Source organism: Spodoptera frugiperda, chromosome 8 (genome assembly GCF_023101765.2).
Source record: "Spodoptera frugiperda isolate SF20-4 chromosome 8, AGI-APGP_CSIRO_Sfru_2.0, whole genome shotgun sequence".
Classification (NCBI taxonomy): domain Eukaryota; kingdom Metazoa; phylum Arthropoda; class Insecta; order Lepidoptera; family Noctuidae; genus Spodoptera; species Spodoptera frugiperda.
The window spans coordinates 10,306,066-10,332,097 of NC_064219.1; the positions used below are offsets into that span (position 1 = coordinate 10,306,066).

Consider the following 26,032-nt stretch of genomic DNA (forward strand, 5'->3'; position numbering starts at 1 on the left):
ATCCTTTAACGAATTAAAATGCTTTGGAAACTGAGTTTTTGCCTGTATTGTACCATTCGTAAGAAAATACACAGATTGCTCCGTTGTAGTCTATACTCGCCCTTATGAAGAATTCAGAGATAAAGATTGCAGTACTTACATTAAGATAACTTGCACGACATACATGTTTTGAATATACAATTACAGGTAAAAGTTACTAGTTTCGAAGATCAAATGACTCTAGTAGAGCATTATTTACGTGAGTAAACCGGTGTTTTAATCAGTGAAAGTATAAAAGATTCATCTTATTCTGCTATATTAAATATCAGTTTCACAAAGAAATTATCATAATTGAAAAGAAAATCATATTGACGAACTGATACCCATTGTAATACAAAGCATATCTCTGACCGTGAACTTAACCAACAGACAACTTAATGACATAATGACGTTAAAAAATCAAAATGGCGTCCTTGATTTGTGGCGCGTAATTGTAGCGAGAGTTTGACGTTTACACGAACAAACATTAGTTCACCCTTGAACTTGAATAATGGTGTTTGTTATAGTAAGTTCATGATATCATGTTATAACATCTATTCAATAGGCTTTTGGATACCTTAGTAAAAAAGTAGATAGATAAAAAGGGGAAACGAAAACCATAGAGAAGATAGATTGTGTCTGGAAGTAAAGGTAAGTTTGTGATAAAATGGCCTCCAATTTAGCAGTGAGAAAGTAGATAGTGAGATCCTGAAAAACTCATAAAATGATGCCGTCTGATAGAGCAGATTGAAGACAAATGACATATTGATGCCACCAAAGAAATAATGGCGTCTGCAGCTGCGGATTACCTAGCGGGGTTCCGGCTCGATAAGCAGGAGTAGGAACGGGGTGATTTTTAGTCAGTTAAAGTCAGACACTCTTTCTCGTCTCGGTCAAGGCGGGAAAGACATTTGATGTGGGATATAAAGGGATAATAGCGATAAAGCTTTTTTGACGATTTTTACACTCTCTTACTAAAATCCAACCTAACTAAGGCCCTAACAAATAAAGAGAACTTTGTTTTACACGCAAACCTAGTATTTACCGTAGAAAGTACTGTACCTCATAATGAGAGAGTAAAAACTGCTGGAAGGTCGTCCAACATTTTTACAGTTCATTAACATGGATCGATAAATGTACAAAACTTATTTATTACAACAAAATATTCTCTCTTTATACACATCCAGCTACACAGAACCAGTGTAAACTGACCCTTGAAATATGCTGACGATCATACAAAGCGAGTCCATGATAAACTGGTTCTGTGTAACTTTATGTGGATCCATGTACGTATTTTCGTTTGTGACTTGGTTTGACGCGTATTTCATACATTGTTAATGTATTTGTTGATAGTATAGAATAGAATAGAGGTTTATAAGACCTTGGGTTTGTATTTCTTTAGTTCCGTTCGTAAGTTTGTGTAAGCACTAAGGTACACTAGCTGTCTACGAGTATTTCAATATGTTAGTTAGGATATTCCTCCATACATAACATAATATTTTATACAATGTATGTTTTTGTCGTGCGTAATCGATAAATCACCACATTCCGTACTCAGAGACATTTAATGATGACTTAAACTATTCCTTAGTATATATGGTGTTCGGAAAAAAAAATACTAAGGACTGGGTTAAGTATCCGTTAAATGACTGACTACAGCAGTAATGCTTCATTATTGATAAACAGTCTTAATGATGAAACCATCAGACGAATCCTCTGATGGTAAGCAGTACTAATGGACACCCAAACACCAAAGGACTCAGAAGTACATTGGCGGTATTTTTTAAAAAAGGTCTTTTCAACGTGACAAAAAATTGCTATTCTCTCCGATCCGGTCTGTGTGAACGGACCCTAAGTCTCTTTCAAAGTCTCCTGTTAATACAATAAGGCAGATACTCACAGCAGGATATTTCTCCAACTCATGTAGCACCGTGTGGTCGCAGTACTCGAACACGAGGTGCAGCTTGCGCTTGCGCCGGAACACCTCGATCAGGTTCACCAAGTTTGGATGCTTCAAGTTCTGTCAACAAACATCTAAAGTTATTTGTTATTTTATGATATAGGTCGATACGAGTCACCCCTATTACATGGGACTTATGACACAAATGGTGAAAAGTGGGTGTACATTGTATAGCGGCATTTTGTGCCGTAATGTGCACCTCTGTCTGTCTAACAAAAAAAAAAAAAATACAAAAAATTTTGCTGCATGGCACCGTCTATGCACACCTGCTACACCAGCGAAGTTCCATGTTATTTTGCTACTTGGGTACTTGCTTACGTTTGTAGGAGTCAGTTACACGATGAAACTTAACGCACGCGTTCATAGATCACAAATAACATGAACAACGAACTAGGTTTGTATTACTTACTAACATCATAAACAACAACTCTAGTAATCAATATCACCATTCAGCCAGAAAACGTTCACTGCTGAACAAACTTTAATTTTACAACTTTTGAAAAAACAGGAAGACAAAAATCATCTCAAAAATCCATGATTTCAATCTCACAATTTCAAAAATGAATACACTACAATAATTTACATATTCCAAGAATAAATTAGGCTTAAGCAAACCACATTAGGACAACAATAATGACCGCATCAATTTGCTACCGACAGAGGGCGCCCCAATAGACGTAAAGTCCTATGCTTAAAGGATAAAAAATACAAGGAATTATCGTCACGCACACATGGTTCGGAAAGGGTAGGTACATGCAAAGGTCAATGGACTAAGTTTTCCAACTATCGTATTAAGTTTCATATGAAGGGGAGGTAATGGTACGTTGACCCAATCAATTAACCTGATATGAACAAGGTAGGACAGGATATTATTGATTCTTAATGTTCGATGTCTGGTGCTGTTCAATTTTCTGACACAAAAACTATATTTTACCATCGAGTCTATACCTATATATCTCTTCATAATTGGGTATAACAGCGTCAATAACGTGGTTATAAATAGCAATGCAACGTCACGCTATTTATTCCCGGAGAGGTAGGCAGATGTACACATGCACATTACGGCACCTAATGCACCATTTTTGTTATAAGTCCCATGTAATAGAGAGTGACCCTATTGGCATATACTGGCCATTCTAGACCCCGTGCTAATACTCAGAAATGTTCGAAAAATCGAAAAAAGACCAGTAATAATTTGCCCGACGCGGGAATTGAACCCGAGACCCCTTGCCCGGTAGTCGCAAGTGCGACTAATCGATCAACGAGGCAGTTATAAATAGCGAAAGGTGAAAACGACGTCCAACACAGATACAGCAATAAACCTTTCTATTGATCGATACAGGAGTACCTAGATATCAGACATAACATACAAAATGCAAGTCATGTCACACACCAATGAAGACATTAAACAAATCAATACCAAACTTATTGAATTCCACTTCAAAGAACAGAATGTAGATAATGACGGCTAGCATCTTGCGTTTCTCATAGAATACGAATGCACGAATCGATATCCAAACTCATTATTCAGTAATGTCCACTGTATTTTTACTCACGACCTCGGCAGGGTTGCAAACGGTAACTTAAAGGTCACACATCATTGCCAAGGGAAAAGAAGATTTGCTGTGGACTGTACTAGGTTTAAAATTAGTTTTTTATGATGGTAAATGAGCAGATGAGTGGAGCCCACTCAACGTCGGTAGAAGTTGGGGCACGCCCAGAAGGAGATGGTGGGATGAACTTGATGCCTATGAAAAGGATTGGCCACAGAAAGCTCTACGAAGAGACAAGTGGAAGGAGGGTAGGGAGGCCTTTGCCCTGAACCACAAAAAAGGTACAAATCTAATGTCGGCCTTTTATGGAGAAATACTACGCAATTTTATTTTCTTGTAGGTTTGATCTCTAGGACATTCTGCTTGCTGTAAAAAACATTTGGGTTATCCCAGAAAGCAAAGACATACAGAATTTGAACTTAAATTTAAAATTTTGGGCGCTGATGATGCAAAACTTAATAACTTACCTACATCAATCTAAAATACCCATAATTTCTTCTATATTCCAATACATATTTTAGGTAATGTATCATTTGACGTCACGAACCTTTATCTACATATTAATCAATTTTGATAAGAGTCCTAAACTGGACAGCTATCGTTAGAGTTAAGCTTTTTGTAATTATTTCCGTATTACTTTGATTGACAGTAGCATTTTGTATCAGATTAGATAAAATCATTCGGCCAAGCGTATAAGGACGTAAATACTATAGTAATTTCACCATTTTATCAAATGGAGTAATTTTGACCGATGGGTTTTGTACCCATTATAACATACGACGTAGGTACGGCGTACATGCGTCTCTGGTTAATATAAGTAGTTGCAAATGCGACTGCCGAGTAGTACCGCTACCCCATTGTAGGATACTTCCTAAGGTCTACACTCAGCAATGGATATTTAAAACACATTTAAAAAAGAATAGATAACACACAGAGTTGTTCTGAGATATCAACCACCTGATGACGATAAAGTTACAATGTCTAATGCATTCTCAATCCCCGATTCCTCAACCACCCTTCAATTCTCAACCCATAAAAGGCTGGCAACGCACTTGTAACGCCTCTGATGTTTCAAGTGTCCATGGGCGGCGATTGCTTACCATCAGATGATCCATCTGCACGTTTACTGGCTTATTCCAAATGAAAAAAATGTGCTGATAAACGATAGTCCAACTTACTTTAAGCATTCGTATCTCCCTGAGGGCAATCTTCCGGATGAGTGGATCATCTTCGTTTTCGACGAACTTCTTGACGGCGACGATCTCGCCGGTGTCCCGGTTGCGGCACTTGTACACGAGCCCGTACGAGCCCTCGCCCAGCTTGGCGAGCTTCTCGTAGCGCTCCATCGCGCGACTGCTCGCGCGTGACCTGTTGTTAAAACCTTTTTTTTTCTTTAATAATTATGCTGGGTAAATTCCTATGGAGTAAGCCAGTTCAGTGCCCAAATAATCTGATTTGATCTAATACTATCTATTAGATCAAATCCTCAAAGATCAAATAATCAAAGATCTAATCTCGTATGTGATGCGATGCAGGCTAACTGTAATATTCGGCACAAATGGAAAAATGGGCAAATGGAATCACCAAAGCCTCACAAAGTACCGGTGCGAAAAACCGTCGGCTTGCCTTGTGTGTGGGTAAAAAAAGTGTTAGCAGCCTTTATTATTTTTTGAGTTGTGAAAATCATCCAATGATTTCTCCCGCCTTAGGCAGATGGGTAACCCTCTCGCCTGCGGCCTTGGAGATGGAATGCAACTACTGTCTGCTCTCACGTTTCAATAGTTAAAGTACACAATTGCATCCCATATCTACCTAAAAGCGATCACCTCCGGCGACACAATAGCTCGATTGATTTCGCCTCTCATTTTGTCACTGCGATTTTAGACCATATCTACAAAAGGACTGCATAATTTGATTCTGCTCTCCAACATCCCCCGTAGAAAGCAGCTCTCTATAGCTATAGGTTATTTTGGAATATTTTAACTAAACATAGCCTAGATCTCAAGAGGTTATCTCATGTGTTCTGTGAATGACAATTCTGTCTTATGTGACAGAATTACGTAATTTTTTGTCTATCGTAGAAGAGTTTGTGTACGTTTTTGCGTTGGACCTTCTTTCTAGAATTATCTTTTCTTGTCAGAGGAGATCAATTAATTAATTATTCAGTCTAGAAGTCTAACACAATTCTGGTTTAGTCCTGTAGCAAGAGTGGCATTACCAAACCCACCTCGAGTTTCGAGAGAACTTTATAAAAGCCATGCTTCGGCACAAGTAGCCAGCTGGACCGGAGTGATACCACGGCCTCACAGAACACCGACGTGAAACAACGTTTGCGTTGTGTTTCGTTGTGTGAGTCAGGTTACCGGAGGCCCAATTACCCCCATTCCCAATCTTCTCGATAGCCGACCAACAACCCACCAAAAGGTCGGCAACGCACTTGTAACGCCTCTAGTGTTTCGGTTGTCTATGTGTGGCGGTGATTGCTTACCATCAGGTGATCCGTCTACTCGGTTACGGCCACTTCAACCGAATTTACTACGGGCCCCTTGCATGCTTTATTCTGACACTGTCTTATGCTTAAACCGATCAACATTAATATAACTTCGCGTCCTGCCATCATCATCATATTTGTTCCCGTCTCTCATCTAGCATTATATCACCAGTCACCACAAATCCCCATATTTCTTTACACAATCCATCCTTACTTTAACCTTCCTATCTCCTTCAATCCACATTTCAATAACCAAATAGGTCGATGATCGCTCTAATATTGTTTAGACATTGAATAGATATTACTGGTATTAGTTATTATTACCTAGAAAATGACTTCAACATTCCCATTACAATTATTTCATGAGGTTGTTAAACTGTTAGGTATACGCCGTTACACATAAAGCTACGCAAACCAGTGTAAATTGACCGTCGAATGTGCGGAAAGACCATACAAAGCAAGACTATGATAAACTGGTCTTGTATAGCTTGATGTTAAAGCATGGAACAATTCGATGAATTTGTGTAATTATTGGTATTGGGTGTCTGTTCATTATATTGGATCGTAGATGTAATGAACTGATATTTTTTGATGTATTTTCATTATATGGTTTTGCTTGTAATTGTCACGTTGATAATTAATCTAGTTTTTCGTCTGTAGCTTCACCTGCTTGCTTCTCAAGTAGGTATAGAGGAGATCCCAGAGCTGTCAGACATATCTTATTTTTACAAGCATTTAACCTTCGGCTTACAGTAGTCTTGTATATACTTTTTAATGCCTTAATGTTTGTAAAGCTTGCCGAGTGACACCTGCGCAGGTACCAGGTGAGAAAGGTAACTAAAAATTAGACTCACTTAACGTAAATTTTTATGTCTGATTTTTATATATGTTTTGTAGAATATAATTACTTTGAAATCATATTAAAAAATCTGACACTTTCCATGGACCAAAACTTTTATCAGACGGCTTAAAGCTCTAAAAAATAGTGCGCCTTACAAAATTGTAATAGCAATATATGGTGCCCCTGTAATGCAAAACAGTAGTACAAATCATCATAGTTTTACCAGATAATTTGCACGAACGTGATTACCATCGTGAATGTTACAAATGTGCTACTGCTTTGCCGAAAAGATATTTCTCTCCAACCTCACATATATTGCTATTACAATTTTGTAAGGCGCACTATTTTTAGAGCTTTAAAGCGTCTGATAAAAGTTTTGGTCCATGGAAAATGTCTGATTTTTTTAATATGATTTCAGAGTAATATTCTACAAAACATATATAAAAATCAGACATAAAAATTTAAGTTAAGTGAGTCTAATTTTTAGTTACCTTTCTCACCTGGTACCTGCGCAGGTGTCACTCGGCAAGCTTTACAAACATTAAGGCATTAAAAAGTATATACAAGACTACTGTAAGCCGAAGGTTAAATGCTTGTAAAAATAAGATATGTCTGACAGCTCTGGGATCTCGGACCAGTAGATCTCGTAGGAAAATCTAAATGTATATTAAAACATTTGAGAGTGTGTTACATGCTAAACAGAAATGGGTATTTAAAAATTACGATATCAATCCGCGACAATCGCCGGCGATTGTCGCGGAATGCTGCTTATGAATATGAGCCTCTAGCATGGCTTGAAACTAGTCGAGTTCCTCGTCAAAACATTACGTGAGTAAGCCGATAACATAATAATTAACATCCATTATTATTTATTATCTTTATTGTATAAAAATAGTTCACGTAATTAATATTCCTCCGATGGCATCGCGATGCAACTACGGATACTACTTTTATGTTTTTATTTTTTTTCCTGAGTTTGTAACCTAATAACGCTTTGTCTTGAAGTTTTTCATAACTAGGCGAGTACCAATAATCTATTAATTATTAGATATGTAAAGTTTGGAGTACTGAGAAAGACACAACACAACGGGCTTAATTCACGACGGCTTTATTCATAAACTACGATACCTTATTATCTAACTTAGGGGCGGTTTCAAGTTCAAGTTCGTGCTAATTTCAGTTAAACTCGAGTAAACATTAACTTTGTCACCCCTCTGTCTAATTTGTGACGCATTTTATGGAGCATTGATGAGTATTGTAGCTTTGAATGAGTACTTACTTAGGTGTTTCACGTTTTAGGGAGTGTATGAAGGGGTTAGAAGGGGTATGTTATGGTGTCGAAAGGCGCTTATGTAGTTAACGATGGTCATTTTCACAAAACACCTTTACATCTAATCTCTTAACTAAGAGTTACATATAACCCCTTGAACTATTACGTGACACAGGATTTTTTGGGGCCCACCACAACCTCCTAATTCTGCTACAACTCCTGTAAGCAAGGATCTACAATAGATATAACCATTAAAACCGGAACTGAAGTCTGGCGCGTGACACAAACATGACTGTTTGGGATTCCACAACGAAATAAATCAGAAGATATTATAAGAGGAGGAAAAAAGAAAACGATAGTTTACAGTGGTGGTGTCTCAGGTTGGTGAAAACCATACGTTTGGTCGTTAAATGTCAACCAAAGAATTAAACTTCAAGGTTTATTAAAAGTTAATAAATAAAGGTTGGACAAAATGAGCATGTTTTTTTAATCGGACAAACCCTCCACCACCTCCCTAAACCAATCGAGAAAACGGGCATTCCCAAATATTTAGATAAGTACAGTCTTTTGCAGAAACAATCTTTATAGAGACATGCAAAACATAAAGATTTTAATCAACTTCGCCCATTTCCGATCTACGTGAGAATGAGCTTTTTATCATTGGGGTCATTAGGGCAGGGGGTCAAAAAGGACCGTGGCTATACCGACACGATACTTTAATGTAGACACCTACATCGAGTTTTTAAAATCGACTTACTTCAATATCATACAAATTCGTTTGTATAGTAGGTAGGTACTGTTCTGGTTAGCTAACGTATATTATATTAAAAATCTATACATTAGGAATCATGAACGCTGTTGCAGTTTCTCAAAAGTGCGTGACAAAAGGGATCAACGATAAGATATCGGTTTTTAATTTCCTAATTTCGCTGATAATTTTGTTGTTACGGGTAATTAACATTAACTGCCGTACTCAGAGACTCATCTCAGAGTCATTCAAAATCAGAATTCAGAATCACTCAGAATCTTTAAATAATGATTACTTAAACTATTCCTTGGTGACGATTTTGTTGTAAAACCAATTGCTAAGGACTTTGAGTACGATAGTAGGTCCTATAAAAAATTGCAGGAGTAGATAAAATCCGAAATTATAATCAATCTTAACCCAAAACCTCTGAAACTTTTATCGCAATATCTAAAAATGCATATAGAAAATTTACATTAATCCGATCTCGTTGATTCCAAATTTTCTATTTGCAATATTCGTGTAAAAAAGGTTATATCATACAGAACGGTTCATCTTTGTACTACGCGTAATTTATTTAGCTCTTTCATAATATTTTTTTAAATGTCTTACCTTCTCGGTAGCAGCGGCAGGTTGTTGCCAAATAACCACAGCCGTTTATCACCGAACCATTTCTCCATACAGGATGCCACGTTGTTCCACAGTTTGCTACGTGAACAGTCCCACACTAAATTATCCTTCATTCGCGTATCCGAACGTAAAACTCGCGAGCATATCCCGCCAAAATTTATGTCAAAATTCGCGCCGGTATCGCAAATGACAGATATTATTTTTTTTAATTTAATTCGAGCACGAGTATTCGTCACGAGAGCCGCTGAGCTTTTAGTTGTGGTTGTAGAAATTATCGATCCATGTTTTGTTTACAGTTTGTGTCGGCCTGTGTACATGACAACCGCGGTGGTAGGGCGCAATGTAGGCTAGAGGATACGCTCAATTTTTTATTTATTTCTTTTGACTTGGGGTTTTTTAAACTCAATGAAATGTAGAAAGCTATCGGGAGAGATATTTTGTCTATAAATCAGGTGCTCTTGTCGTAAATAAGGGTGCAACGTAGATATTATAGTTCTACTAAGGGTTCCTGAAGGAGTGAAACGGCTTCAACTTCAACGCGTATAAAGCAACAATGAGAAGATAGAGGCATTAATCATTTATCTATTAAAAGCCAATGTTTGACTCTTTCGACCAAAATTTGTTCGGTAATTTCAGCGTGATTGACGGAAAAATATCCAAAAACATTCTTTCACATTTATAACATTATTGTGATATAATATCAACCACAAGACACACATCTAAACATAGACTTTGCCCAATGTCTTCCAGATCGGAAAATTGGAAGGTACCTTTTTTGAGGAAGAAAATCATCCAATGATTTCTCCCGCCTCGGACAAGGTGAGAGAAATTATCACTCTTACTGACTAAAACGTTAATTACGTTAGCGTATCCATCCAGCGTTATCCATCTTGAAACCGTTTTTACGAAATAAAGGGGCAAACGAGCAGACGGATCACCTGAAGGAAAGCACTCTGCGCCCTGGCTCCACCCATGGACACCTATAATAATTAAACATTCATATAGCACAATAATAAAGAAATAGAACATGTGGAACCACCGTTATTTGTCTATCTGTCGCCAGCCTATACTTTCATAAACATGACGTGATGGCTGATGGCCGCGTCACGGCGGGTAATCGATGTTAAATACCTGCCGTGCGGGGAGCCCACATGAGGACATACATAATGAACGACATTAGTCATTGCCTACACTCACACACTTACGAATAAATTGTCATAGTTACAGTAAAACTACGTTTAATGGATTAATTCGCATTATAGAACGTTTGATACATGAAGGGATAATTTAATTTAGTAGTACCTATCTATACAATTTTATCACTTTCTCTTTTTACTAGTTGAGTCCCATGTAATAGAGGGGGAAAATCATCCATATGACCTATTGCTCAAAAACTAAACACCATGCTATTACTGACTCAGGGAAGTGATCAGACTTTTAAGGATAGTGAACCACCGACTTCCTCGCGTCCGGCTTTGTTCAAGCCGATGCGGACCGAGGGGCCCCTAAGGTTTTGGTTTGGTTCTTTTGTTGAGGGCGTTGACTATGGGCTTCCATTTCAAGAGGATTTGCCATAATCATCAAGCTTGGCATTGGCAGGTAGTTTGAAGATTAGAATATCCTACCTAACTAAATTCTACATTATCGTAACACATATGAAATTGCCAGACCGATTTACTAGTTGACTACAGCACAAATCTCGTTTGTGGAGCCAATAAAAGTTTTATTTTTAAGTTGAAGTGTACCTAAACCCTTGCCCAATTACAATTCCCCTCGGTAATAAGTAGTGATTTGAATATTTTTTACGTTATTTAGAACAATTGGACACGCGAAGTCTTTCATTGGAAAAATTTCTTTGGACCGAAACTTGATACGAGGTTTGTCGATGTTTCTCCGTTTTGTCGTAGAATTTTACGATTTCCAGTGTAAGAATTAATGTTTTCAATTAAATTTAACGACTGTTATTGGACCATTTTTTATACGAAAACCTATTAAATTCGTATTTACGAGTGTATTTTCCAATTTTTCGGTTTTATAATGGGTTAATATTTTAGGTAGGAATGCAAGTTTTGTTTATTGCATTATTTTGTCGAAAAGGGGGATGCGGCCGTAATTTTTCATGCCTACCTAACTAAATTCTACATTATCGTAACACATATGAAATTGCCAGATAATTATAAATACTAGTTGACTACAGCACAAATCTCGTTTGTGGAGCCAATAAAAGTTTTATTTTTAAGTTGAAGTGTACCTAAACCCTTGCCCAATTACAATTCCCTCGGTAATAAGTAGTGATTTGAATATTTTTTACGTTATTTAGAACAATTGGACACGCGAATTTTCATTGGAAAAATTTCTTTGGACCGAAACTTGATACGAGGTTTGTCGATGTTTCTCCGTTTTGTCGTAGAATTTTACGATTTCCAGTGTAAGAATTAATGTTTTCAATTAAATTTAACGACTGTTATTGGACCATTTTTTATACGAAACCTATTAAATTCGTATTTACGAGTGTATTTCCAATTTTTCGGTTTTATAATGGGTTAATATTTTAGGTAGGAATAAGTTTTGTTTATTTACCCCATTAGACTGTAAAGTTGGGCATCCGGCTAGGTAACTTTTTAGTGCCCAGTTGGTTGTATCACAGGATATAACTATAAATAGTTAAATAATTATAAATAAACTAGTCATATTCCAAGTCTGAAATAAGTAATCTAGTTAAATAATATAAGTAACTATACCCCATTCATAAGACTGCACGGTTGGCGCAGTGGCTAGGCAACCGGCTGCCTTTTTTTTATTACCATTATGCAACAAACCACGGCCGGCGCAGTGCATTCATATTCTAAGTCAGAGTGCATGTGAAACACACCACAACATTAAACACTAGGTAGGTAAGTGAAGGTCTAAACATAATTTATTACCCGCCCCCCACTTACGACGGTATTCACACTGCACTTGAATCAGAGGGTGCTCGGGTAAATCGAGCAATTTGCATAATATGGTGTCGTTGTAGCGTCCTACATCGACATTTTCATTGCAATTTGTATTAATGATACCCTTACATTTATTGTAATGAAGATGTATAGGTAAGTATCTTTGTACATAAGTACATATATTATGTTTAGGTAATCGTTGGTGACGATGAATAAGTACCTATGTATGTATATATGTTTGGTTAAGCGTTGAAGTTTGAATTATTAAGGCACTAGACTATATTTCGCGCCGTATTTCGTGCGCACCGTCACGCCTTTAATCTCCAGGTAGACAGAGGCGCACACACGGCACATAATTTAGATTTTTTTAGACAATCCCGCCACAATTCCCATACCGCAGCAACTCCTGTAAGCCAGGATCTACAGTAGATACAACCATTAAAACACCAGAACACTGAAGTCCGGTGCGTCCCAGGGTCATGAATGACTGTCTTGGATCCCGCAACGAAATAAATCAGAAGATTTTATTAGAGGAGAAGAGAAACGTAATTCAGATTCTATTATCTTAAGAAATAGGTAAGTTTTTGCATGGTTTATCAAGATTTATGGTGACTGCACTGCAGAGTAGATTATGCATTAGTCGTCACTGAAATATTTTTCCAGCAAATGTCGTAAGAGCCGACTGGAGCTCATTTGACTATGTTCTTTATAAGTACTTCTTCAGCTTTTATCACACGCGTGCATCTGGATATAGAAGTAATTTTATATTTTTAACTGATTCTGTGTTTAATATGAAGAATTGTGTACTTATTTTAAATAATGATAGAATAAGATGTGACTATTTTAAAAGCACACTAGTACAATCCTCCGCATACCTTATTTAAGTAATCTTACCACTTCGGTATTACCCCGTTTCTTATGTAAACATAGTCATAAAATAGGTTATGATGCCGAAATAAACTAAGTATCTTTTTATTTTACTATTGGGTTGATATAAAATACACGTTTTCTTATATTCAACTTTTTAGTGAGTTAAATACAACGGAGGTTTAATTAAAACACATACAAATTCTAAATATCTAACATAATAAAACTATAAACTGGAACGCACCATAAGAAACGTCAATGAATGTCAAATGCCAGCTGTTTTCTCTATCTCGTTCTAACGCAGCGGTCAGTTAGCTTAACACCGCTTTCTATCTCTTTCACTCTGCACACAATCGTTCAATTCATTCGTTCAATTTTTGCTGTCGTTGTCCAAGTTTTCTTCACACTTCGTCTTGGATCGCATCATTCCTGTCAAAAACTCGCGCAAGGGAACACGTAATTTGCTTGATTTTTCGATCAATGATCATTGTTATTGTTTGTGAACGGTACAATGTATAAAACGTAGAGTCAACGCGGCTGCTCGCACCGCTGATATTGTGTTCCTACGAAAATATTATTGTGCAATACACCCGGTGTACATTCGCAGTCGTTAGGTGAAACAGTCCGATCCTGTATTGGATTTTGCAAATCGTATCTCGTAGCAAGGTCGTGACTTTTGAGACCAAAATCTAGATTGTTTAGTGAACTGATGTGTGCTCCCGTCGTTTACAACATTTTAGTGGATTATTTAGTGTTGTGACAGTGAAAAGAAAACTCAAAAAATGGGTACCACAGGACTGACTCTGGCAGATTTGCCAAATATTTTTATTATGATCGGCGCTCTCGTGGCGCTTTTCGTAATGTTAGTCATTCTACTCAGGTAAGTCACCTGTGCAGATAAGGACTTCTAATACAAATAAGTGTTTGGATATTGTTATTGTGTAGAATGTGCTAGACGTTTTCCTTTCGGAAAGGCCATAAAAATAATGAATAATGCGTTGCAAATTCGCACGGTGTGTTATCTTCCACGCGTGTACGATTCGAACCTATTTGTTTCCCATAAATCAATTAGGCTGAATGTAGTAATGCCTTTGCTATTTTTAGGATTGTCTTTGGTACATTAGTCTGCAAGGAGGTTGTTGATGTCTACATAACTGATTTTTTTTTTTGCTATGAGAATTTCAAGAGCTTGTATTCACTTTCTCTTTATCTTGTTTGCTTATTATATTGGAATTTGAAAGTGAAAATAGAATTACATGTGCACTTAAAGTTTATTATTTTAATAGCAGTTATTTGCCAAGTAGTTTCAAGTAGAATTTCTAATAAAAACACTGATATCACAGGAATGTTGCAACCTTGATGTTGCATGCTTATTATGATAACAAGTTTCTTTAAAAATAATAAAAAAATATGTTTTAAGTAGCAAGCTAAGTAGTATGCATGTAAGTGACCTTTATTATTTGTATTTAATTTTTAGCTAAAAAGAAGTACTATTTCGTTGTTTATGTACCTGTGATAATTTATGAGCATATATGTTATGGTCAATGCACCCAATTAAAAAAAAAGTAGGTAACTACTTAGTATTTATGATACAGGCTGATCTTAATGTGCCTTATGTACTATGTTTCACTAACTGTAGAAAAAAGGGTGTCAAATATACATATTTTTAAATAATAATAAAGAAACTAAGTATTATGTTGAAATAATATTTGCATGCTTTAATGCATACTCAAGAAGAATTTAAATATCGAACCCACTTTATACATACCTTGCACCTTTTAAAATTGGTATTTCATAACTTGTTTTTATAATATATAAATGTCATAAAATATCTACAAATTAACTAATACCTAAGTCCCCTGAATGTCATATTAAAATAAGAATGATAGTTATTGAATATAATCTTTATAGCTTTTCTACTAAAATGGAAGTTCAATTTTTGAGAACCTATTTATTGTTTTAGTACTAAAATATATAATAAAGGAAATTACAGTATTAGTATCTAAGAATAAAGTAATTTCCTTAAACTATTTATCACAATTTCTAGTTAACTTAAACTCAAATTCTTTATTAGCATGTTAAGGTATTACTTACAGGTCTTAATTTAAATATAATAAATAGTTACAGCTTAACAGCCTTATTCCGGCAGGTATTAGCAGCCTATTTCTAGGTAATCCATTATATTACCACTAAATGCTTTATATACACCATTTAGTGGTAATATAATGTGTATGATATGTTATCAGACTTTACATAATATTTTCATAACAATCTAGTTATTACAATTTTAATTGTATTTCGGGATTGTTAAATAAGGAAAATGATGATACTATTTCAATAACAAAGTGTAATGTTGATGTACCAACTGCAAAACATAATGTAATGACTCAATTCAAGGAATGTTTTCAATGTTTTTATTATTTTCCAATTATACAAATACATATGTATGTTGTTAGTTACCTAATATCTTGATAGGAAATATTTTTGTTACTGCAATTATGTTACAAAAATTTTGTTACAATATAAGATAATAATTTTATCATTGTTGCTTAAATACTGCTGAACATAGGCTTACCCAAATGACTCCTACTAATAACATTGGGTCTAATTAGACTTGAGCAAGATTGTTTAGGATTTATTCTAGCTATAGTTAGTAAATTGTGATAGTAGTTACTGAAGCTCATTTTTTTGTTTGTGATGATCAAATGAGGGGATTAGTGTTTTTATTTTCAATCTCAATTCAATTTATGTTGATGGAAAGAATGACGGTTATGTTTTTTAAGTATCATAATATCTAAAAAATGAATACAAAATAAACTAGTTTACTACAAAAATGTTAAACAGCTACGGTATTAAAATAACAATGCATAATAAATATTGACCACAGAAACATATTGTTACATTCACATACTAAACTAAGTACTTCATAACATAACAATGTCATACTATTATCAGGTTGGTATGTACCTAGTTTGAACTTGGTATGTCTTTAAAACTGATTAGATAACATACTTAGGTAGGTGCCTAGATAGTTGGTGACTAATCTGCGAAATTAGGTTCTTTAGAATTATTATTGAATTGGAAAAACATACAAAAACAGTTTTCTCCCCAAAAAGCTAGGCGCCTTTTAGGTTTTCCCCATTATAAAAGGTTTTTATTTTGAGGCTAGAAAATTATCCAGTTACTTCTCTGACCTTGGCGAAGCGGAAAAAAGTGTCTGACTCTTACTTAAAACTACCTACCTCATTCCTACTCCTGGTCACCCCTCTTTACTGTCTAGTGCATTTGAGGGCGCTCCGAACTCTTTACTTTTTTGAAAGGGGGAACTTGAAACCTAACTAATTATTTCTCTTTATCCAATCCTAAACAGTATGTTATACAAACGAAAACAACAGCGTTCCCCATGACCATTGATGTTTACACTGTGATAAGGGTGTGATAACAAAATATGACTGATAACACCACTGCCCAACAAAAGTGTTATTGTGGTGATAAATATTTTGTCAGCATTTATCATAGTGTTCTAGAAACTGTAATAGGAAACATTATTACTCTTAAAAAGTAACAATGTTTTACTATGTAACTATGCACTTTTGTAACATTTTAATACATAGTACTTTTAACCACTTATGACCTGGCCTGGATCTAACTGGCTCTGCCGTATAGATAACTAATTGAACTCTTAAAACCCTGTTATTCGTATTAACTAGATGGGACTAATTTTTATCATAGTTAATTAGCGAAAACTGGGTGTTACATTGTAACTATGTACAGCCTGACCCGGAGCTGCACGCCGTTCCTACTCCTGCTCAAAAAGCAGGAGTAGGAACGGCGTGGTTTTAGTCAGTAGGACTCTCACGCCCCTAACACTCCCTCTCGCCTCGCCGAAGGCCACTGAAAATTCTTGGGGAAGCCATTGATGATTTCCCCAAGAATTTTCAGTTTTATAAGTTGGTTTCTTTGCTTTCGGAGCCTGATATTTTTATGTTAAAACCACATTTACTTTTACGACCAACACTTAAAAATAGTTAATACGTTTTCCTATTTATTTACACTTTCATATTGCATTATTCCGATTTACATGGTGTTACCATGTTAAGATACGGGTAGCGAATTTTCCTTATTTTGCAATCTCCGAATACATACATAGAGAAAAAAGAAAACGTTTTAGTTTAGTTAAGTCTTTTTTACATTTTACGCCACTTGAGGGCGCTTCGCTCGCTTTAAAGGCCTTCCGAAATAAAAACGTTCTGTGTAAGGCACGTGTAGAATGCAATTATTGGTAATCACGTGATACTTATAAATAACGTAATAACTTCTAGACAACTTATGTCATTGTTTTAATAGTTTAATATTCTACTATTATATTTTAAATAAATAAGTAAGGTTGAGGTCAAGTAGTTTCATATGTATATTATATTAACTATAACTATTATTATTTTGTACTTGTACTTAAAACTTGTTATACAGAATGATTGATGCATTTATAACGGGATCACGGTGTTGCTATTTAAAAATAATAAATAGCAGTAATATAATATTTAATTGTATGCAATTAAAAAGTTATAACAACTTCGATGTATAGAGATCAAGTTAATAGATTCTTTGAAACGGTATTTACGATGCGGTTACGGTTTCAATTAATTAACTACCGCATTAGTTACTAGTGTGGACATATTTGCAACTTTTTTTTTTAAGGGGTAAAATTATTCAATGTCTTCCCCGCCTTAGGCGACTATTACTGACTAAAAACCACCGTGTTACTACTACTGCTTTTTGAACCGGAGTTCCGGTAACCTGCTAGGCAGTCCGCAGCTCCGGACATATTTGCTTCTTAGGCGGACAAAGTTAAAAGGTTACCGGGGCTCCGGTTCAAAGCAGGAGAAGGAACGGGGTGGTTTTTAGTCAGTAAGAGTCTGACACTCCCTCCCGCTTCACCCAAGGCGGGAGAAGTCATTGAATGATTTTCCCCACACAAAAAAAAAAAAAAAAGCGAGGTCCAGGACTTAATCTCCAAGGGTCGGGCAAAGTATTATTATACTCTTATGTGGATGTTCAACAGTCACTCTTTCAAAGTTTTCTAAGTCCGGTTAAATAAATGCATGCCCTCATACAGATATGATCCTGCGAAATGACACATCCATAAACAATTCATAGGTGACCGTTATCACGAACTGTCAATTTTTTTCTTTTATTAGCACTTGTGTTTACTCATAGTTGGTCGAACCGGCACTCGTTTGTCCCACTGACAAATCAGTTAACACCTACACCGTTGGAAAATCTAATGTTTACCTTATTATGATTTAATTTCACCAAATGTTTTGTTGAAGTTTGCGTAATGAGTCATGTCGATCTGCTACGAATACGGCTTTTTAACTATGAGGCTAGATTAATTACTTGGGTTGGCCTATATTAGTTTGAGACGAAAACCTGGATATCACACAAAAATTAACCATTTAACACGTTAACTGCCACGTAGGTCACCGGTGACCTACGTTAGTGGAGGATTTGCCTTCAACAGTTTTCTGATGGCAGTTAAAGGCTTAATTAGACATTATAAGCCCAGGTTTCTTTAAGATGATTTGCTTTATCTTTGGTTGGTGTCTATATTATAATCTTTATCTTAGAAAGTATCTTAGAAATTCACATTAGTATTTGCCGTTGGTAGGTTTCGAATCACGCCCTCATTCATGAGAAGTGGGCGTCTTAAACCTGCGGGCCAAAACCCCTAATAACACAGACTTATTAATTAAGCAAAGGTAGGTGATAATCGCACAGAAGCCAATGAAAGGAAATAAAGTCACTTGCGCTAATGGAGTAATTACGTTCAATTATCATCTGCGTGGAAGCACGCGTTGATTAATCCGCCATATTGGTTCTAGGCACTGCCTATTCTATTATCTTCCCTTACAGATTAATTTATTAACGTCCGCCACTTACATATTGTTATTATATTAGGTATTTCATGAAAGATTTATGTGAAGTCTCAATAACATCTTCAATCTTTTGATTTGCTTACAAAACAATCTAGATAACTATAATACAACAGTTTTTTTAACAATTATAAGTGGATTTTTAGTTATGCATTTTCTATTAAAGGTAGGTTAGGTAAGGTTGTACGGTTCGTTTCCGATAAAAAATCCAGAAGTAAAGTAACGTTAAACACGGAATTTAGAAGGTTGTAATAAAATTTTGCAAATAAGAATAAGTATTTAGTTATTAATATAATTATACAAAGATCCTATTATGTATGTATGTATGTACATTTTAATTAGATATTTAAGATCAATGATAAGTAATCCATCCGTATTTATAGTTTACTTGCGTATACAGAACTTGATTTTGGTTGACATAGGTCTAGAATTGAGAGCAAAACCAAAAAAGATATTATTATTTTTGCAAATAACTAGTTATATGGGTTTTGATGGAATTTATGCTGCGTCTTAAAAAAGACAGACAAGACTCTGTCTTAAGAGGAAGACTTTTGACCAGTAAGGGATGTATTCCTGGTAAATATGATTGCACATTACTTATAAATACTAGTAGCTGAAAAACTAGGTAGTTACTGCACAGATAATATTTTCTGCTTTCGGGAGTGTGTAACCACAAGATAGAGTACCTAAACTATAATTTGTAATAAGTGCGTGTCATTGAAAATGTGTAGCTAAGTTAGTTATGTGAGGAAGTTAGCCAATCCATGGTAGTTAATTTCCTCCGACACGTGTGTTCTTCACGCTACTTCACTTGAAAGGTAGTCAGTTAGGTAACTCACGGATACACCTTCGTTTTTATTGCTTGTTATCCGTTTAATGTAATTATAATTACCAACGTTTTATATGCATATTTCTTGTCAATGTTAATAGAATATTATGAAAATGATAAGCTTGTAATTATTATTTTGTAATATGTATTTCTTTGTAATCTTGCTACTATTTTACCTGGTATTTGATTGCGAAAATGAGTGTCAAGCTATTTCGGGACCGATTAAAATACTAGTTAAGAAAATATATTATTCGGTGTTCGTTTTCCAAGTTCGCCAATTTATACGTCCACTACATAAAGTCCAGCAATTGTTTAGGATGCTTTTCCACCAGAGACGTGCTATGTAGCTACGCTACGAAGACCGTTATAATAAGACCTAGGTACTATGTGACCGTTTCCATTGATACTATTTAGCTGTGCAAGGAAGACGCGCAGCTCGAATATGCGATGTATCCATAGAAGCCATTCATAGCACACATCTTTCTATACATATAAAAAACCTAGCTTAGCTGAGTTCCTTTCCACCAGTACTAACCTATGTGTACCAATGAATATGATTGGTGGAAGCCAAACGCATCCACAGCAACGTTACATAGAACATTTCTGTTAGGAAAAACACCGACATCCTCCATGTAAACCTCTTTTTTCTATCTTCTTTAGAAAAAAAGCTGGTCCACCTTCGCCTTATGTTGTTCCAAGCTAAAAATACTCCGTACTCTCGTTTTTAAAGCAAATCACGTGTTTCTTATGAACCGGTTTTAAAGTTCAAACGTCAACTGATCTCATTACTTCAGCATAGAGTAATAAAAAACGTCTAAAGTGTGAGAACTGTAGAAAAGTTCATTAACCATTAACTTAAGCTGTTACATGTAATTTTGTACTGTATTTCTATTGTTTTAGCCTTGATATTTGCTTGGTAAAACGTTTTATTTTATTGTAACTGTTTTTAGTAAGTATGTATAAGTGCATAGGTTGTGTGCATTAGTTACTCCTATTTTCTTATACTTGTTATATATACTCTATACTAATATAACTATAAAGCTGAAGAATTTGTTTGTTTGAACGCCGATTTTCCGGAACTTCTGACTGATGTCATCATCATCTTCAGCCTATAATTTTGCCAATGTTACTGAGCAAACGCCTAATTTATCCCACAAGAAACTAATTTAATTCAAAATCGCGTAAACTATTCTAACAAGTTCCTAGTTGTTAATAAGTTCGATTTTTACATTAAAAAAATCCATGTAGGATGTGTTTTCCACCGTATACAAAATTAAACATGGCTCCTTGCAGGAATCGACATTTCTGTAGCATTTTTCGATAATCGGTTTTCCTATAAAAGGAAATGTTATGGTAATTTTATGGTGTGATATGCCTATTTAATTTTAATACGTATATTGAAATTAGGAGGAAGTAAAGATTATGTTAATTCGATACAAATGATGTTATTTGGCGCGACTATTTGGTAGTTAGATGAGATATAACAAATTGCAAACTCTAGTCATTTGAATAAATATACGAAACTATGTAGATGTTGTTAATAAATTGTTGTTAATCATGTTAACGACCATTTTACACTAATATATCAAAGTAAATGTATGGTCCTATAATTAGATGGTATTTTTAACCCAAGATGTTGTCCAAAACGTGACTTAGATGGATTTTCCTCGTGTGATATTAGTTATCTTGGTAAAAACAAAAATAAAACATCGCCCGATCACCCAAGGTGAACAAGATTTGGAAGATTTGCAAACTTATTTATATAATCACAATTAACAATAATAAGCAATCAAGTGCCAAATTATGTAAAATAGGTATGTACTACCTTAATCATTTTAATAGTTATTGGAGACTAGCTTGTTAGAGACAAGTTCCTCGTTATCATAGATGTCGCTAGTGCGGTTAATAAGTACTACTACTTATCATTGTGAATACTAAAGTCTAAAGTGCCACCAAGTTACATTGGTATTGATGTTTTACTTAAACTGTGTCACTGTTAGGTTTTAGTCAGTAAGAGTCTGACACTTCCTCTCGCCTCCAAAGTGGAAGAACTCAATAGATGATTTCCAACCCAATAAAAAAGTTAACAGCAACTTACAACCGACTAATCTGGATGTGTCTGTATGTTTAATTTTGGACCTTATGTAAATGATCATGATGAAGTTGGGTGAAAAGTACATGAGTAACCCACCTTTGTTTACCATTCAACGAAATATATCCACTTGTCTTACTACCAATACAGGTTGAAGAGCGGTCCATGCGCACATATGGTGCAATGCAGTTGGTCAATGGCGGCCTTTTAGCGAAAAATTAGCATACACTAACAAAACACTAGTTATTTGCGGCTTGACACAGATTTTCAACCTAAAATATACTTTTATCTGATTCCACTTTTGCTTGTGACCGGCAAACAAACCGGTATTCATTCAAACATCTTGTGAAGAAACCAGTGGTTGGTGTTAGCAATGTCTATGCAAATACATTGTTTATTACACTGTAAAATTTTTGGTTTGTTTGAATTATTTTTATACGATACACTATCTATTTTCTTGTACTTATTTAAAAAAAATCGATGCTTGCCAACGGATTATAGATTAATCTGTTATTGTTCATTTATTTGTAAAACTAAAAGTTACGTAGTATAATAAATGGCGTCTTCAAGTAACTATCTACATATGTTATGTTAATCAAGTGCCCACTGAGAAGGCATTTTTTAGCATTAATTAATCACTCATTAATTAATAAATCATTAATTACCACGCTGGCTCAAGGCGGATTGGCGATATTTGTAATTTGTAAGCACACAACCTGCCTGATCTTTTTGAACCATTTTTATCGTAGTTAATATGAAATTATCTAATCTCAGGCTGGTAGGAACTGCAGAGTAGGCGATCTGCATAATCTTTACATACTTTAGCTTCCGTTTCTATCTTACAAGCACGGGAGTCAAAATAGAATGAAATCAATATTGAATTATAATGAAACATTTTTTTTATGTTCCGGCCAATTTCCTTTTTCCTTGAACCATATAAATTGGACGGTTAATAGACATTAAAATATAAGATAACTACTTAGGCAAGGTCCACTCTTGCTAATGGTTCTCTCATACTACCTATCATAATTATCTTGACTTGAAATTAGCCGGAGACGATGATCTCAAAAGAACACGGAATAGTAAGGAAATGCCGAATCATCTAGGTACCAAAAATACCCATGACGTGAAAATCATATAAAATAAAATAACCTATCTGCAAAAGGATAAAGGCCGCAACGCACTTAGAAACACCTCTGGTGTAGGTGACAACAATTTCTTTCCTGGTGATCCGTGACGATTTTTTCTGCCACCAGGGGCCTTGTACGAAGCTATGTAGGTTGTATAGCTCCTTCCCTCTTGCACTGCTCAATGATCGACCATTCTGACACAATTGTAATAGCAGAGTAATGCCCCAGGTGATCCGTCTACTCAAATCAAATCCATCTCGTTTACCTCTTCAATAGTTATGTTGTTTTCATTGGAATTATGTCTTTGTTCCAGGAACATGGAGGTGATAGGCATAGTGGGCGAGGGTCGCGAAGACGCCTGGGCCCGCACCATGCAGCCACCCAGACTCCTCATGCAGAGGGTGCACATACCATTCACTTTTAAGGTGCAGGAGAACGCACCAATAGGATATAATGGTAAGTTCTACTGTATTGCGGTAAAAAAGTATTGTCCTGCTTTTTAAAGTCTTTCGTTCTTTGATTTTTATTGATTTCAAAGAATTAATTCTGTTGAAAATGGTATTCAATAGAATAACTACTAGCTGCTCTTAGCGGCTTCGCCAGCGTTCCCTTAGGATAAATCCTATTCCTCAAGTCAGTTCATACCCTGTCTGTATAGATACCAAATTTCATCAAAATCCGTTCAGTATTTTCAGCGTGATTGTAGGACAAGCATCCATACAAACAAACTTTTTATTTATAATACATATTTACTATATTATAGTGTGACTAAAGGATATGTATGTGTAGGATTCTTCGATGAAAAATAGCAAATTAAGGACTATTGTATTAGCGGAAAATTGCTATCTCTTCCGCAAACAGACGTTCAAAACAATAAAAAATAATTTTTAACCACCTAAGATATTTTGGTAGTTAACTAATCGATCAATTTTGATGAAATTCTCCGCAAAGATAACAAGTTCCTAAAGACGACATCTTACGATTGCGAATATTAATTGACACATGGCAGCCGCGGGCAAAGCACAGAGTTGGCAATTTGACATAAATGACCATGAATTTAAAATACAATAAATAATACAAAAATATATGTATTTCCTGATTAATTTTAGCACTATAAATATGCTTCCGATTATGCTATTTTCAGATTGGCATTAAAAACTTCCTATTGGGTTTAGTAAGACCACTTTCGAAGCTCCAAGGCCTACTGGTCTGTACGGGTGCTAGATTGTGAAATTTCGCCGTAGTTGTAGTTGTATGTCCATAACTGCTACTCTAACATCAGTACCCTTAGTACGAGTTTGCTTTACGTCGAACGAAAACGAAAATAGAGCGCGCTCGGCGCTCTGATTCGCCGGCGGGAATGAACCAACCAATCAGAGCGTCGAATGCGCTCTCGTTTCCATATCTTTAAACGTAAAACAAACTTATACTAAGGCTACTGAACTGTTTTTGTTTTGAGGTAGGTAAATAGAGGGCTTTTATTTTACAAGTTGAGTGATACTGATTGGGCCACTAAAGATTAATCTCTGGATAGCTACTAGCAAAAAGTTATTGACCTCGAAACTTCATTTAATAATAATAGGACACTAGATTTGAAGCGATTTTCCGCAATAACCATTTTGATAATAATTATACTTATCGAACAATAGTTGTATGTTAATAGCCCACCTATTCCTCACATCAAAAAACAGCTGCGAAACTCTTATGACATCGTACAACCACTAAATCAATCAACAGCCCCATTATCAAAATTGGCGCAGCAATTCCGTATATCAAACGGACAGATGTGCAGACGAACTAAATAATACATCGTTTGGCAAGATGACACAACGCATTGCCAATTAGGTCACAAGATGCAGTCTGTGATGCAAGTTCCCCGGTCATTACGGGTAATATCCTAATCGATGTAGCCACAATCTTAATTCAACTCTAGTGCTTAGAAGATAGGGTATGTTTTGGTATGACTTAGAGTTTATCGGTGCAAGTAATGTTTCGAGCTGGTGTCACTACAGGTAGGCTGGCATTTGATTGGCTATATAAACATGTTTTATACTAGTGATCGCCCACGATACTAGTAAATGTAGTGTTGGTATGAAATACTAGGTTTTACTCGCTGATTTTCTCCCTATACCAAGGCATAACGCTGCTAATGACACTTCACTTTAGGTTTACTTTTGCTGGATGAAAATGTATGGGCAACGTCACGCCTTTTATCCCCGAAGGGGTAGGGCAGAGGTGCACATTACATGTGTGTACATTGTATAGCGGCACGTAATGCCGCTATACAATGTACACACATTTTTTACCATTTGTGTTACAAGTCCCATGTAATAGGGGGTGAGCCTATTGGATACTGGGAACAATTCCAGACTCCGTGCTATTACCGAGAATTTTTCCAAAAAAATACTTTGCCCGACCCGGGCCGAACCCGAGACCCCTTGTCCGACAGTCGCATTTGCGACCACTCGACCAACGAGGCAGTCAGACGTAGGCAGGCAGATTAGTTTATGTCCTAATAAATATGTACAAAATACCATCCTGTATAATACACATGTTTACTGCATATATATGTATAAGTAATACATCTATATGTAGAAAAACATACGTTAAAGTTCAAACTTCAGACTCCTTTTTGTCCGATTTGAATATAAGGGCAAATAGCATCTTGAAACTTCTTCGTCTTTTTATCAAAATCTTAAGTTGATCTTCAAAATGATTGGTTAAATCCTTACCATTC

At 35.7% G+C, this 26,032-nt stretch overlaps 2 protein-coding genes across 8 annotated transcripts in view; one reads left to right on the plus strand and one right to left on the minus strand.

Annotated features, from left to right (window-relative positions):
* LOC118275843 (cyclin-dependent kinase-like 1) overlaps positions 1–9,766 on the minus strand; it is a 28,525-nt gene extending 18,759 nt beyond the window's left edge. For 4 of the 7 annotated variants that reach the window (XR_007705535.1, XR_007705534.1, XM_050695401.1 and 1 more), the window contains exons 1-3: positions 9,491–9,766; positions 4,710–4,899; positions 1,919–2,038 (exon numbers count right to left, since the gene is read on the minus strand). Coding sequence is in view for 3 of the 7 variants with exons in the window: in XM_050695401.1 (XP_050551358.1) it covers positions 1,919–2,038; positions 4,710–4,899; positions 9,491–9,621 (441 nt within the window). In the remaining 4 variants the exon portion in view is untranslated. Of the gene's footprint in view, positions 1–1,918; positions 2,039–4,709; positions 4,900–5,343; positions 5,570–9,490 lie in introns of those variants that run through there. The other 3 variants (XR_007705536.1, XM_050695402.1, XR_007705533.1) reach the window with 2 other exon arrangements.
* Positions 9,767–13,715: 3,949 nt separating this feature from the next.
* LOC118275801 (cell growth regulator with RING finger domain protein 1) overlaps positions 13,716–26,032 on the plus strand; it is a 44,263-nt gene continuing 31,946 nt past the window's right edge. The window contains exons 1-2 of the mRNA XM_050695404.1: positions 13,716–14,191; positions 23,609–23,751. Of these exons, the coding sequence (XP_050551361.1) occupies positions 14,094–14,191; positions 23,609–23,751 (241 nt within the window). The 5' untranslated portion in view covers positions 13,716–14,093. The remainder of the gene's footprint in view (positions 14,192–23,608; positions 23,752–26,032) is intronic.